This window comes from Metschnikowia bicuspidata (assembly GCF_001664035.1).
Source record: "Metschnikowia bicuspidata var. bicuspidata NRRL YB-4993 chromosome Unknown METBIscaffold_1, whole genome shotgun sequence".
Taxonomy (NCBI): Eukaryota; Fungi; Ascomycota; class Pichiomycetes; order Serinales; family Metschnikowiaceae; genus Metschnikowia; species Metschnikowia bicuspidata.
In genome coordinates, this window is record NW_017387731.1 from 2,555,888 (window position 1) to 2,570,497 (window position 14,610).

At 50.4% G+C, this 14,610-nt stretch overlaps 6 protein-coding genes across 6 annotated transcripts; 4 read left to right on the plus strand and 2 right to left on the minus strand.

Annotated features, from left to right (window-relative positions):
* Positions 1–142: 142 nt before the first annotated feature.
* On the plus strand, positions 143–679 carry METBIDRAFT_76531 (uncharacterized protein; the record flags this gene model as incomplete). Its single annotated transcript, XM_018858545.1, has 1 exon — positions 143–679. The coding sequence occupies one exon, from the start codon at positions 143–145 to the stop codon at positions 677–679; it is 537 nt and encodes a 178-aa protein (XP_018714010.1).
* Positions 680–1,268: 589 nt separating this feature from the next.
* Positions 1,269–2,096, minus strand: METBIDRAFT_36812 (uncharacterized protein; the record flags this gene model as incomplete). Its single annotated transcript, XM_018856779.1, has 1 exon — positions 1,269–2,096. One exon carries the CDS (start codon positions 2,094–2,096, stop codon positions 1,269–1,271), a length of 828 nt encoding a protein of 275 aa, XP_018714011.1.
* Positions 2,097–2,844: 748 nt separating this feature from the next.
* On the plus strand, positions 2,845–3,369 carry METBIDRAFT_19906 (uncharacterized protein; the record flags this gene model as incomplete). The annotated part of the gene is made up of 1 exon (XM_018854908.1): positions 2,845–3,369. A coding segment is annotated over one exon (525 nt), but the record flags the coding sequence as incomplete, so codon positions are not given.
* Positions 3,370–3,717: 348 nt separating this feature from the next.
* Positions 3,718–5,847, plus strand: METBIDRAFT_38006 (Zn(II)2Cys6 transcription factor domain-containing protein; the record flags this gene model as incomplete). Its single annotated transcript, XM_018856942.1, has 1 exon — positions 3,718–5,847. The coding sequence occupies one exon, from the start codon at positions 3,718–3,720 to the stop codon at positions 5,845–5,847; it is 2,130 nt and encodes a 709-aa protein (XP_018714013.1).
* Positions 5,848–6,245: 398 nt separating this feature from the next.
* On the plus strand, positions 6,246–9,941 carry HST6 (ATP-binding cassette alpha-factor transporter; the record flags this gene model as incomplete). The annotated part of the gene is made up of 1 exon (XM_018856757.1): positions 6,246–9,941. One exon carries the CDS (start codon positions 6,246–6,248, stop codon positions 9,939–9,941), a length of 3,696 nt encoding a protein of 1,231 aa, XP_018714014.1.
* Positions 9,942–10,021: 80 nt separating this feature from the next.
* Positions 10,022–13,078, minus strand: UBA1 (E1 ubiquitin-activating protein; the record flags this gene model as incomplete). The annotated part of the gene is made up of 1 exon (XM_018856437.1): positions 10,022–13,078. The coding sequence occupies one exon, from the start codon at positions 13,076–13,078 to the stop codon at positions 10,022–10,024; it is 3,057 nt and encodes a 1,018-aa protein (XP_018714015.1).
* Between the last annotated feature and the right edge of the window lie 1,532 nt (positions 13,079–14,610).

The following is a 14,610-nucleotide window of genomic DNA, read 5'->3' on the forward strand; positions in this document are numbered from 1 at the left end:
AGTTTTTTGCTTCCGTGATCGCTGAACGCATGTACTTAATGCTCACCTGCAACCCGTGCACCTCGGCAGAAAGATGCAATATGCGGGTGCGAGAACATCCATGAACTGAAAAGAGCTGATCCATCCATCCAATTCCGTTTTGATGTGGCCATTTACGTCTGGAGATAAGAGCTCTGATACACTTGATAAAGAGCTTCCTCAAAGCCTTAAGGAATTCTTCAAAGAGACCGACCCTTCGCACAGACTCAACGATCTTAATGAAGATCCCAGAGAAGCCCAAGTACAAGAGGTGCTAGCGAGTCAGAGTAATGAATATAATGACGAATTTGACCAATATAAGCACCGTGAGACGCCGCGTAAAGTCGCTTCTGTGAATTGTGCAGAGCTTCTGCAAGCCGTGGTCACTTGTTATCGAGGATGGCTGTTTCTAGGTAATGATTGTTCTGACGAGATTGTTCGAACAAAAATCTGCATGGAAATTCAGCAGGAAGCTTTGAAAAAGTTGAGATACCAGGACTGCTGCAACAAAAGGCACTGCACCAGTATAAGAGCTTTCACGGATAAGCTCTTTACTGCACATTTTGGGCAGTACGGAGAGAAGATAGACGATGAAACTAGAGCTAGATTTGACGTGGCACTCAATGAAGCTTTCGCTGCGGTGTGGAAGAAAGAAAAATGAAAAGTCGAAAAAATGGATGAAGTCTCTTTGGGAAAGAGGTTTCCGAAATTTTCAATTTGAGATGATCAAAATCCTCGATGGTCAATATCGCCCATTCTTGCTGCATATAAAACCAATATAATACAATGTAAAAAATCTTTTGTCTCAAAGATTATAATGGCGTATGTTTGTCCAATTATGCCTTTGTGACCTCAGCCATAGCCTGCTGCTATGGCAAATATATATTAGGTTGTTTTTATAATCTGAGATTTATTTTCCATTCTATTCCATTTTATTGTGGCCATTATATTCCTTTTTTGGAGTGTTAGACTGCCTTCATGAAAGTTGTACTGGATACTGTGGACACATGTTCCATATATTAAGCCAGGGCTCAGAAGTCTCAAATTCTATGGATATAGAGGACTCAAATGTAGCTGAAAAAACAACGAGCTGGGAAGCTTCTGATCGACATTGGATACGTCAAAGAACTTGAGTATTCAGACACAAAAGGGCACATTATGACTGATGAGAAAATTGAGCAAGATTGAAGGCACATTTCAGCGGTGTGATAACCGAGCTCATATCCGTATAGAACCAACGCTGGAAAGCTTTATCCATTCTCAGAATCCGGGATCTTTCGCATATCTGCCACAAGGTTTTGCCATAAGTCAAGTTTTTGCGGATACTTCATCAGTGCAACCAAGCCGGAGGTATTTGGAAATACATAAACTTCGGGCCGATGCAGACAAAATGTGTTGAATCTCAGCATCACGAGAAGATCTTTCTGAAGACCCCAAGAAAAATTATGCGCATTCAATCGATGCTTCGGCACAAGATATTTGCAAACAACCTCCCAAATCCCTTTCCCAATAAATACTATGAATGGAGCTTGTGAGATTTCAAACTCCTTAAGTAGTCTTGGCACGTTTTCTGCTTTTTCATGCAGAGAAAGTTCCGAGGCTTGCTTTGTGCATCGAAGAACCAAATCAGTAAAGCCAATACCAAGATCCAAAAGCTTGAAGTCATGCTCTGCCCGTGCTTGAGATTTTCCATCACAGTAAATTTCGCTGATGAGCTTGCCATGGGCCAGAACAGAGACATTGCGAATATCTAGAACCACAGAGAGAATATCCAGAGCATTGAATAACTTCCAAAATAAATTGGTTGGGTGGGCATAATGGTGCTGCTTTTTTGAAGACTCAACTCCCGGATTAAATCCTACAAAAACAAGCGTGAGCCCTGGCTTCACAGAAGGAGGCAAATCTTTGAGATCATGGTCTTGCTTTGTATAGCGATCAGTTATTTTGCTATCGATCTTCTTTCTATTTATGGAAGGCTTTGCGACTTTGCTTCTTGTTTTTGGCTTAACTGTTTTTTCTTCGTCGTTCAGTGCGTATTTGTATGAGTGGATGACATCTCGAAGCTTGAAATTCGACATTTAAGCGAGAGACGAGCGGGGAACTAAACGTTGACATGTGCGGCTTACCTCGCCCAAGCCCAACGCTACTCAAAACGCACCTACGTGCAAGATGTTTTCATGCGTGCGCGGAAGCGAAGACTAAACATGCATGTTGAAGAAAAAACAATTCTTAATTGCAACAAAAGGGGCACAACTCAATAAAATAGGCACAAACCAGCACGAAACTCTCCTGATTTCATCCCCTACTCTTCAGCTGTGTAGCATGAGCCAAGAATCCATGCCTCTGGCAGACAGCCTCACCAATCACATTGTTATACCCAGTGAGCTAGAAACGTCTACGCCTATAAGCTCACAGCGGCATGGCAAAAGTGTACCTACTGACCTGTTGTTCGAATCAGTCTCCGAGTATCCTCCGAATGGCTCTAAAAGCAGTCTTCCCTCACACTCGATCCTCAAGAATAAAACGCCGTTCAACGAGTCTCTGCTATCGTACAAAGGCAATGAGGTTCCACGAGATGCGGTAGAGCACAATTCGTCGTATTATTCTGTTGCCAACGATGTACCGGGAAGTACCGCTCTTCATCCCGCGGGGGCCCACAAAGTGTTCTTTTCTCCCACGAAAGAAGTTGTGTCATACGGCCTGGCTCCGGATCACGAATTCCAAGTGAATTTAATGCATGTTGATCGGCCGAGCAAAGAAGGGGGTCCATCAATGGGAACAAATCAAGTCGATACTGTCCCTCTGTTCTGGGCCCGCATTGCAGTGGACCCAAGAATCCCATATGTTTTGCTGCTTTACTTGCAACTATTCTTCAACGCCGTGATTGTATCTGTGGTGATCTATCTACTATACACTGTCGTACGCACTGTCCGTCAAGATGTCAGACACAAAATTGAAATGTACACGGCGGATGCTATTCAAGAAATCTCCCTTTGTTCGAGGCAATACTACCGAAACCGCTGTTCGAATGACGGCACGAATATACGTGCTCCTGCGCTCGAAGAAACGTGCATGGCATTGGAAAAATGCATGAATCGTGATCCACAGCAAATCGGAAAGTCTCAAATTACTGCTGAGACTTTCGCTGATATATTGAACGGGTTCATGAACCCAATTAGCTGGAAACTGACAGTCTTGTTCACAGGGCTTATTGTGGGCGGCGTGTTCATTATCAATGTCGCGTTTGGCACATATAGAAGTCGATCTGGGATGGAGGATTTCTCTAAAAATACAAATGCTACTAACTCAGTCGTAAGAAGCCGCAAAGAAATGGTGCTGTGTCCCCAGAATGGGCAATTATTAGTGGCCAGCACGCCGCCTAACCCCCCGTTGCCGCAGGACGGACTTCGAGTGGATGACGATAGCACACTCTCTTTTAGTCTGCCGTTGTCGAGCCGAAGCGTGAAACAAGGTCTTTAACAACATATATCCCAACAAAAAAAAACTCTATTGTCATTCCGACTTAAAGTTGCCTATTTCATTGAGGCAGATTCTCCTGTTTAGGCAGTTCCAGTCTTTTTTTCTTTGCGCAGGTACATGAAAATTCGCGGTGCGTCACATGGCGCACAGGGTGCAATGCGCCTCAAACCTCAATATATCATCCCAAGACCCTGCTACTACCCCCCTAGCGCCGCCAGCATGGACGACTTGCCCCCCAAACCACCCATAGTAAAAAGACGATATTCGCGTTCTGGTTGTCGTGAGTGCAAGCGGCGCAAAATCAAATGCGATGAGGTCCACCCGACATGCGGAAATTGCGTCCGCGTCGATATGGTATGCGTTTTCCCAGACCCGTCTACAAAAAACAAGCCTCGGCAACAAAGAGATAGGCTCAGGAGGCCCACTTCCTCAATATCTGCGCCCAGCCTGCAAATCCTGCAACATTACGAGCTTGTCCAGGCCCAAGCACTCATATCAAAATCCGATGTGCCCAGTGATCTTGATATGCTCCTATTCGAAAACGTGTTTGATGAAGCGAACACGTTGGTACATGGCCTAGCAAACTATGAGACACATGTTGTTGCGCCGGCGTACACAGCAATGTCTCCCCTGCTGTCTGAGCGGTTTGCGGACTTGAAACCTTTCCACTCGCAGATCATCCTTAACGACAGCCCCAAAAAGAACGTATTTTTCGACGAGAAGGAGTTTGAATCGTATCTCCAAAACACAGATGTGGGTAGCAATCCGATGCTAGCACAGTCCTGGAACGCCTTCAGCAACAGCATGCGAGACTCCGTGGCACAAGACCCCCGCCAGGAAATCAGCAACGCACAGCTCATGCAAACTGTAATTGACACGTATAAGCTCTCAGAGGACGAGCAAACATACTTCCGGGACATGGTATCTGGGCAAGGATGTCTCTATTTTTTCCCGTTCATCTCTAACACCACCAACAACGAGGTCATCCACGTGCTTCTCGAGTACCTGATGGTTTTAAAGTTCATGGTGTATGCAATGATGGCGCTCAGCGCATCGTGTCTTTTCACAATAAAAAAGGACCCGAAACACGAGCAGAACCAAAAGAAGTATACTCGCGTGTGTATGCGCCTCATTGTGCGGGCATTCACCGATCTTAAAAATAACGAGCTGTCACTTTGGCACATCGAAGGCCTCATTCTCACTGTGCTCATTCTCACGATGCTTTTTTCTGACATCTGGTGTGGTGACACCTCTCAAACACCTGTGTCATGGGTAGTTCACCTTGATAGTGCCCGATCGCTTCTCATCAAGTACAAAAGTTTAAAGGCACAAAGCTCGCTACACCGACCTGAATCACTTGGGATTGTCATAGCCAAACTGTTGTTTTTCTGCTACGACTGGAACACAAATATGTGTCTTCCTATAGATGCAATCAAAAGCGACCAGTTGGCAGACTTGTGGGCGATCACTGGCAAGTTTGATGCGATGATAGACGATCAAGATCATATCATCGCATTGAAAAAATTCGGGCTCATGATTCCCGCGTCAAAATCGAATAGCGCGTTCAACACCTTCAACGCACTTACTCCTGAATTAATAAAAATCATCTACGAGATATTGGACACGATTTGCCACTTGAACATTGGCAGTTATATGGGTAAACCCCGACAGGCGTCGCCTGAGGCCATCACCAATATCATGGCCCTCATTAATCAAGCATTGAGACAGAATGTCGTGCCTGGTGTGCTGTCACGGAATCACTACATCATACTGTTGGACAACCCTGCTCATCCTTTGTATCTGGATGTGGCTCATCGGATCGTTTTGTCAGACTGCGCGTATGGAATCGATTTACACAGCTCAGCACAGACCCATTACTCGTGGTGCGATGTGGTGGTCAAACTGAATGTTTACTTTCTATATCTTAAAATTCTTACTTCGCGAGGCCTACTACATCTTCCTAGGAGTCACCCTTTGATTAAGGCTTTAATCGAGGAGATCATGGGGCTCATGTTTTTCGTGAAACCAAAAGCTAGGGGCCAGTTTGATAGCTCACATGCGTTTCTCGCATCTGCCAACTTTTACCTTTCAAACCAATTGTTCGATCATCGGGCAATCATGTTGCAATTCCCGTTCAGGCTTTGCATTGAGCTTACTGATCTGGAGGTTGATTTTGAGAAGCTTGAGCTTTTTTTCGAGGGTTTAATTCTTTTGGGCTGCGGCAACTGTTTCGCTGCAGCAGAAAAGGTAAGAGAGAACAGGCTTGTGTCCAAGAAGAGAGTTCTCAACAAATTGTCTTCTGAACACCCTGACATGGACTATTCAACGCAAATAATTGACATTTACTGAGGGAAAACCTTTAAGTTATAGGCCTTTAAAAAATGCAACTGGTCGTTTATTCTTGGAATGTAAAATCAGAGTCTTTTTTGGTGCAAACTAAGTTCAAAGACGATGATTCTGGCCTAAAGTTTTTTGTTGTGTTCCCATGCGCATATTTAGTTTGCTTATGCGATGAGTAGCTTTTGCCGCTTTTCGCAGTTTCATCTCTCGCAATATGCACAGAATATCCGCCGGCCGCTCGCTGATCGATTGTGCGATCCCAATTCGGCAATTCTCTGCGACTGAAAGTGGAGATGAGCGGCTGCGAAAGCCCAATTATATAGTGAGTTGTTTTCACCTAGTTTGGAAAACATATCAGCTAGAAAAGTATGAATAAAAGCTTGGCTGTACCCAAATCACAATCATGTATGAAAAAACCTCGTTTCTCCGGGATCTTCCGCTTTGCCAGCCGAGCGGATATCCCGCTTCTTTCGGTGGGGTCGATTTTGATCACATTGTCAGCGGTTGCTTCGCCCATGCAGACCCTTATTTACGGCAAGGTCTTCGACCGGCTCGCTCGGTATATGACAGGCGGGTTTGAATCTGTCGAGGCATTCTTGGCTGAGTTGCGAGTACTCATTGGAGCTATGATGGCGGTTGCTGGCGGTCGCCTTTTATTTGCATGGCTCGGAATCACAGTGTGGTTGATCGTGGGGGAGAACACACAGATGAACGCCAGAAAGTCTCTCTTTGAGTCGCTTTTGCACAAGGATATCGAGTGGCTTGGCACTAAGGAAAACCTTATTGGGTCTCTCACAGTGTTCTTTCGCTGTATCGAGGAAATCCGCAGCGGAATTTCCGAGAACTTGGGGCTTTTCGTACAGACGGTGGCTTCGGTATGCTGTCTCTTTGTGATCGCCATGATCTCCCTGTGGTCATTGACACTCGTGATTTGCTGCCTGATTCCGCTCTCAGCGCTTTCCAGCTGGGTTTTCGGAAACCTCACGTCCAAATACGCCACGCAGGAAAACCTCCTCAATGCCCGAGCCCTGAAGATCTTGGACTGGTGTTTTATGTCCGGCGCCACCGTGCGTGTTCTCAACGGCAAGTTTGCTGACCTAGTAGAATTCAGCAGGGTTGTGGACGCGTCTGCGGTGGCGTTCACACACATGGCGTTTGCCATCAGCGCAAATACTGCGGCGCTCAAATTGATGAGCAATTTGGTGGTGATTGGCGGGCTTGCTTTCGGACAGCATTTGGTAAGCACCGGCCAGCTAGGACTCGGGAACGTGATCACGGCGTTCAGTGCCTGCGTGCTTTTTGGCACCGAGATCTCGTCAGTGGGCGACATTGTGGCGCTTCTCAACAAGGCCCAGGCCAGTTCGAACACCATCGATACTTTAGACTTCGGCGATCCGCTGGACGTGCCCCCGCCATTGCATCTGGCGGCCAGCGAGGTTTCCTGTTTCAGCCAGAAGACGCCCTGTGCAGATCTACAATTGCACAGCCTCGGTTTCCGTTACCGCAACACTGATGTGGATGTGCTTGCAGACGTAAGCATGGAATTCCACTCGACCCAGTTGAACTTTCTCGTGGGCGAGTCCGGGTCGGGCAAGTCGACCGTGGCGCTGCTTCTTGCCGGGTTCTTGGAGAAGACCCAGGGCGACATTCTGGTGGATGGCGTGAGTTACGATTGCTTGGACCAAGCCTGGTTCACAGAAAACGTGTGTTTTGTCGAACTGCACCCGTTGGTGTTCGAACGGCTGCTCGCCGAGAACTTGCTCTTGGGCACGGAGCTCGACCCCAGGGCCCCAGGCACCAAGACGCTTCTAGAGGAAGCATGTGAGTTTGCCGACTTGCTGGGCTTTCTCGCGCTGCTCCCGCTCAAAATGAACCTGGTCTTGCTCTCCAGCAAGCTCTCGGGCGGACAGATCCAGAAGATCGGGTTGGCCCGAGCGTGGCTTGCCAACCGGCCCGTGGTGGTTTTGGACGAGGCCTTAGGCTCCATCAATTCCAAGGCCAAGCTGGCGATCATGGACCGCATCCGGGCCTGGCGCCGCGGCTCGCTCACCATCATCGTCACGCACGATCTCACGGACTTGCAGCGCCACGACGCGGTGTGGGTGTTGGAGAAGGGCCGTGTCAAGTCAAGCGGCCGGGCGGCAGACATGCGGGACGTGCTCCCGAAACTCGAGATGATGCCCAAAACAAGGTCAGACTCGAAGAGCGACGATGACGACACTGGGACCGTTCTGGACGCCCCGCCGTCTTACCACTACATGAGCAATCCTGCGGTTCTCCGCGACCTCGAGCTGGCGCTGGACGCCGGCCCCGTCTCTGTCCAGCGCACCGAGGCCATGGGACTCTTTGCCATCGTGCGGTTCTGCTACAGAACCACTGAAAACAAGTTTCTCATCACGTTCGGACTCGTGTGCGCCCTCCTAGGCGGCGTGGCCACGCCGGGCCTCTCATACTGCTTTGCCGAGGTGCTCTCGATCATCGTCCAGAATGCCGTGGTGCAAACGTCCGGCCCCGGGGCGGTGGTCACGTGGGCGTTGATCATCGTGGGCGTGTCGGTGGCGGATCTGGCCGTGACGTTCGGCTCGCACATGCTGCTCCAGTATGCGCTGGAAAAATGGATCCTCAAGCTCCGCAAGCGGTGTCTTGCGCGCATCAACGACCAGGACATGGCGTTCTTCGGCACGGCCAGCGCCAGCTACTTGAACACGCTCCTCATGAACGACACGCGCGACTTGCGCAACCTCGTGTCGCAGTTCTTGCTGGGCCTCTTGTTGGTGGTGTCGCTCACGGGGCTAGGCCTCGTGTGGGCCGTGGCCATCGGCTGGAAATTGGCGCTCGTGGGCGTGGCCTTCGTGCCCCTCGTGTTCCTTGTCACCATGACCTACAGCTTCTTGCTCCAGAAGTACGAGACCGCGTACAAGGACCACGTGGCCGACGCGGAGAAGTTCTCGCATGAGGTCGTGGCCGCCATGCGGACCGTGCGGCTGTTTGGCCTTGCGGCGCAGCTCGCTGACGAGCACCAGGCCAAGTTGCAGAGGTTGTATGCGGCCGGGTGCCGGCGGGCGGTGTCGGGAGGCTTTGGCATCGCGCTTTCCGAGCTCTGCTCGACGTCTGCCACGGCCACCGTGCTCTACTATGGCATGTACTTGGTGGTGCGCCAGGAGTACACGCAGACGCAGATGATTCAGGTGTTGACCATGCTCACGTTCACGGTGGGCAGCGCCGCGTACCTCATGAAGCTGCTTCCGGAAATCACTCGAGGCCAGCGGGCAGGCACGTTGATCACGCGGCTCTTGGCACTTGGCGAGCTGCCCGTGGAATGCGGCGGGGCCGAGAAACGTGCCGCGAAATCGGCGCCCGTGGTGGCCTTTGACAACGTGTGTTTCGCGTACTCCGATGCCCTGAGCCACACGTACAAGGCCGTGCTTCAAAACACCACTTTTCTGGTGCTCGAAGGCGAGGCCGTGGTGGTGGCAGGCGAGTGTGGCTCGGGCAAATCCACCATTGCCCTGATGATGCTGCGGCTCTATGCTCAAGACCGGGGAACCATATATTACCACGGCAAGGACATCCGCACGTACGACCCGGAATGGTACCGCAGCCACGTGGCGCTCGTGAGCCAGGCGCCTGCGTTTTTCGAGGCCTCCATTCTCGAGAATCTCCTCTACGGCTTATCCGGGTCTGCCCGGGCTTCGGCCACAGCCGTGCTCGAGGATTGCTTGCGCGCCGCCAACGCGTCCGAATTCATCGAGAACCTTCCTGACGGGCTCGCCACGATTTTGGGCCACGAAACGCTGTTTTCGCTGGGCCAGTTGCAGCGGCTCTCCATCGCACGGGTTTTGCTCCGTAAACCCAAGGTGATTGTTTTCGACGAGCCCACGTCGCGGCTTGATGCGGAAAATTGCGCCTGGGTGTCGTCGTTGATCTTCTCCGACCTCCATAAATTCAACCCGCAACTCACCACAATTGTCATCAGCCACGACCCTAAAGTCATGGCCCAGGCCTCACGGGTCTTGATGGTGCAAAACGGCCATATTGCCGAGGACGGGGGTTTTCATGAGCTTCTAGCGAGAGGCGGTGTCTTCGCACAGTTCATGAAGTGAGCAGGTAGGTTGAACCTGCTCGCTCTGTAGATATATATATTCTCAATAAACTTACTCACCCTGCTTGCTGCGCACAACATTTATATCTTGACGTTGATGTAGGGCACTTCGACGTCCTCGCCCGACTTGTCGTCACAGCAGATCTCAAGGATCAAGTTCTTCATATGCGCAGGCACCGGCTTTTTGCTGACGCTCTCAATCAATTCGGTGATCCTCATCTCTAATCTCTCCTTGACCTTCTTTGGTGGGAAAAATGACGCGTACAACAACGTCACGCCATGCGACAACATCGAGATCTCCAAGCCCTCGTTCTTCTCAAACTGCTCAAGCAAATCCTTCAACTTGACATCGCCGTGTACCTCAAATCTGTCCCAGATTTGGTCGAACGTTTTGTCGTTGTACTTGCCCTTGGCGGATTTCACTGGTTCAGAGAAGCCAAAGAACGGGAGGGCTAAGTTGACAAAGCCATTCTTGTAAAGCTCCACATCATCGTGTTGAGCGACAACCTTGTACAATTCAAGACACACCAACCCAGTCACCAATGCCGTAGTGGTTGCAATTGCTGGAATGATCTTACCTGCAATGAACTTGGTCTTCGATGCGTCTGCAGTCTCGATACTGTAGTTCAACGCTCTACAGTTAGACGCAGCAGTGATGAACTCGATGTGGTGGTTAGAGTCATCGTCCTTCTCGAACTCGATTGGCGTCAATCTGTATCCCGCCAACGTAGATGGCTCAGGCATGGTGGCAACGATCTTTTGGATCTCGCTCTCGTCAAATCCACCGGAGAGTTTCTTCGCTTCTTCTTCAGCCTCGGCATCACTGGCGGCAATCTTTACGCCAGTCTTGGGCACAAATGGTTCGGGAACATACTCATCCAATACCTTCTTATACTCTTCGGTCGACACGTTCTGGTCCTTTAAACCATAGATGAAGGCCAACAAATGAGCACCTCCGACAACATAATTAAAGTGGTCGGGATTGTTGACATCAAACTCCAAGACTTTAGGTGCTCTCTTTGGTCCAGACCAGAATGGAGCGCCGTTGGACGTTTTAGCGTCCTCAGGGAAGTTGTACAAGAGTTGCTTAATGTCGTGGTTGAATTTGGTCTCAAACTCTTTTCTAGCCCATCTGATGCAGTCTGCAAAAGAGTATGGCCTGTTGTTCAAAAGGTCTGAGATATTAGCCAAGGTGCCTTTGATGTCTGGGTTCTGTTTCAAGGTCTGCTCCACATAGTTGGGCTGACTCAAGTACAAGTTGACGGTCTCTGGCGAGTCAGCGAAGTAACCCTGGAACAAAGACTTCGCCCAGGCAATTGTGTGGTCGATCTTGTTGGGGAAGGATCTCAAAGTACATAATGGGATGGACTTCTCGGGAGGGTCCTGCGACGAGGAGTACGACTCAGTCAAGTTGGGAACCACGACTTGAGTGTTGCCCTTCGTGCCCAAAGTGCCCGACTCGAGCAAGGCCTTTTTGTAGAAGACACAACGACGATCAACGTAAGTTCTGGCGTCCACATTGTCCAAGGCATTGGTGACGAAGTCCAAGGGCTCCCAGAACGCGTCGCCAAAGATATCTTCAGTTTCAGGCCCGACCTTGTCCAACTTGGGATGAATCTTACCAGTCAAGTCTGGGTTCATTGCCTGTACGGCCTTGGCAGCGATTTCAGACTTGTTGCCGCCCACGTCCTTGGGCCGGAACAAGAATTGCCTGTTCAAGTTGGACTTCTCGATGGAGTCGTTATCAGTGACAATGATACCGCCCTCGGGCCCAGAGCCCAAGCCCATCAAGGCCCAGTTCTTGAGCATTTCACAGCCAATGGCGCCCGAGCCCACAAGAAACACCTTCAAGTTGGCGATGGCCTTCTGGTACTCCGCGCCGAACACAGCGATTTGTCCGTCGTAGCGGGAGCCCGTTGGCTGCGTGTTTTCTGCGGTTCTTGGGTACTTTTCGGCCGAGGGCAAGGACTCCAACGAGTCAAAGTACATGAACTGCTTGACCGGGCTGAATTTGGACGAGCAGCACTTCAAGACTTCCTGGGCCACCAAGCCGCCCAAGAAGGCCGCCATTCCAGGAATGTCGCCTGTGGCCTGGGACGCCAATTCCGTGAGGAGCTTGGTGTCGAGGTCGGCGCCACCCAAAACGGCAGGGTTCTGCGCAGCGATTTCCTCGGCATAGCGCACAATCTCAGCGGCGTCTTCGGCGTTGTGGGGGCGGGGGAGCAGGCCCTGGTGGCGCGTCCTGAAAGCATGGAGTGCCTGGAAGCCCACGTGGAGCTGTGGCGGGCGGTCGAACTTGGCGAAGTCCGAGTAGAGGAACTCCGGCTCGCGCAACTGCGCCGCGAGGGGCTGGAACGCAAGTTTCACGGGCATTTTCACCTGTTTGTAAAGCCCGCCCTTTACATACGAGCCGTAGGACGCGTCGATGGCGATTTTGAACGCGTAGGGGCCCAAAACCTCGAGGCGGTGGGGACTGCCGCCGTTCAACTTGGGCATGCCCTGGACCTCGGCGAACTGCACGTAGTCGCCGTCCTGCAAGCCGTGTCTGCTGTCGTCCAACATGGTGACGACGCCCTCGGAGTCGATGTCCGACACGATCCCGGTCAACGGCTCCTCGCCGGTCGGGTCAAGCACAGGGAACGCGTCGCCCAAGTCCACAAACAAGCTGGCAAAAAGCCCGCGCGCGTCTGCGGCCACAAACCCAATGTCGTTGGCGTGGGTGAACTGGTTGATCTGCACCTGCGTCTCCAACGCGAGGTTGGTGGCCACCACGCACTTGAAACGGCGCAAAGTGGCCTCGGCAATGTCGTCCACCACCAGCACCGGCACGTACAGGTTCAACTCCAGCAACTTCTCCGCACACGCGGCGGCTGTGGGCTTGCCGATATCGGCCTCCGATAAAAAGAATTGCGACGACAAGTCGCGCGTTTCCACGCGCAGCGGGTCGTACAAAGCCAAGGACTTGACGCCGGCCAACGCCACGTTTTTCGCCACCTCCACGCCAAGGCCCTTGAGCCCAATGACAAGCACGTTGGCGTTTTGCATTTTGAGCATGGCCTCTTTGCCCAACACGTAGAGCTGCCTGGAGTACAAGCTCTCGTCAATCACGGGCGAGTCGATCTGCATACTGTCCGCCATTCTGGGATTATTTGCGGTTGATTTGCTGGTCACTTTGCGGGTAAAGGTGCAAAAGTGGAGAATGAAGAATGGAGTAGTTGCGTTGGCTTACGATTGCCCTCGCGGGGTTAGAGGGCGCGGTTGTATTCGCCCGCGCACGACCGTCGTGTCACGTGACCTGCTGCCCCAGGCCCCTGTCCCCTTGTCAGTCCGGGCCTGACTTTCTATTTTGAGAGTAAATTTGTGGTGTTTAGGGCTGTCAGATGCCTGATGTTTGCTGAATTTTTAATTATTTGCATGTGTGTGGAGGGACCATCCCCTGGTTATCCGCGTCACGTGATCAACGGCACGTGCTCCTCTCAACCCAAGACGGCGGTCTTTCTTGGTTACTAGGACGATTCACAAAAGCAAACAGGCAGACGCCAGCAACATACCTCTCAGGAAACGGCATCGGTGTAATTTTCTACGGTGCACCTGTTATGGTTTGGCCAAATTGGCATGCCGCTGAATTTGTGAGAAATGCGAATACAACACCACTGCCACGGCTCTGCAATATTGTGTTCCTACGTTTAAGTATTATGTGGTAGTCTTACTAATGTTTTAAAGATCCGCAGAACGCTGTTGCACTATATGTATGTATTGTTTGGTCATCTTTGTACTTAGTTATGGCTGTCTGAACCACTGTGTAGCGGCAGGGGTACGTAGTTGTTGCAAGATGACAGAGCGGCGACACGGCATGATGTGCTTCGAATTGTCCAGCTTATATACCCTACGACCACACGTTGACGTTTCATCTGGAACTTGACTCGTCATCCTGTTTTCTTATCGCTTGGGGATTTGATTACTGGATTGCCTAGCCCTTCAGATTTTCCATGTGTTCAGTTTTTATAGGGTTCCACAGATCATCATTTTTGGGTAGACCCAGCTCAAAGCCGGGAATATAGTGTCCCTTTCTATAGATAGACGAGCTTGAAAAGACTTATAAAAGTTGATAGAATACGACTATATCTATTTCTTTTTGGAATCGCACGTGACAAGGCCTATACTTGTGTGATCTTCGCCATCAACGCTAATTCTAGGAAGCTATTTTAAGTCGGAACACTGTCACTATGTTCGCTTAGGCTGTCTGTGCTTGTCGCCTGTGCAGGGTTTCGTCTTGCGCTTTGATGCTTTGCTATTATTTAGAAACCGCAATTCATCTGAACTTCGGGGTTTCATATTAAGTCACTCTGATGTATAAAGGGTTCTTTAAATGAGCGCATGATCCTTGAAGTGTCCTACGTTTTTTGATGCAGTGGAAAAAACTTTTCGTTCTTAGGAAAAATGCTTCAAGTTTGCAAGCCGTTGGTGCTCTTGACGTTTTTCTGAACATCAGGTATGTATACATGCCGTAGTGGGTGAGATTAAAACAGCTTCCTATCTCATAAAGCAATCTTGTCTGGTTTCCGATCGACTAAGCAAATGCTGCCGATTTATTCTGTCACCTACAACCACCGCTGAAGTCTATCTTCACAGAACCAATGCAGGAATTCTGGACCTGGGTCTAGTTATCT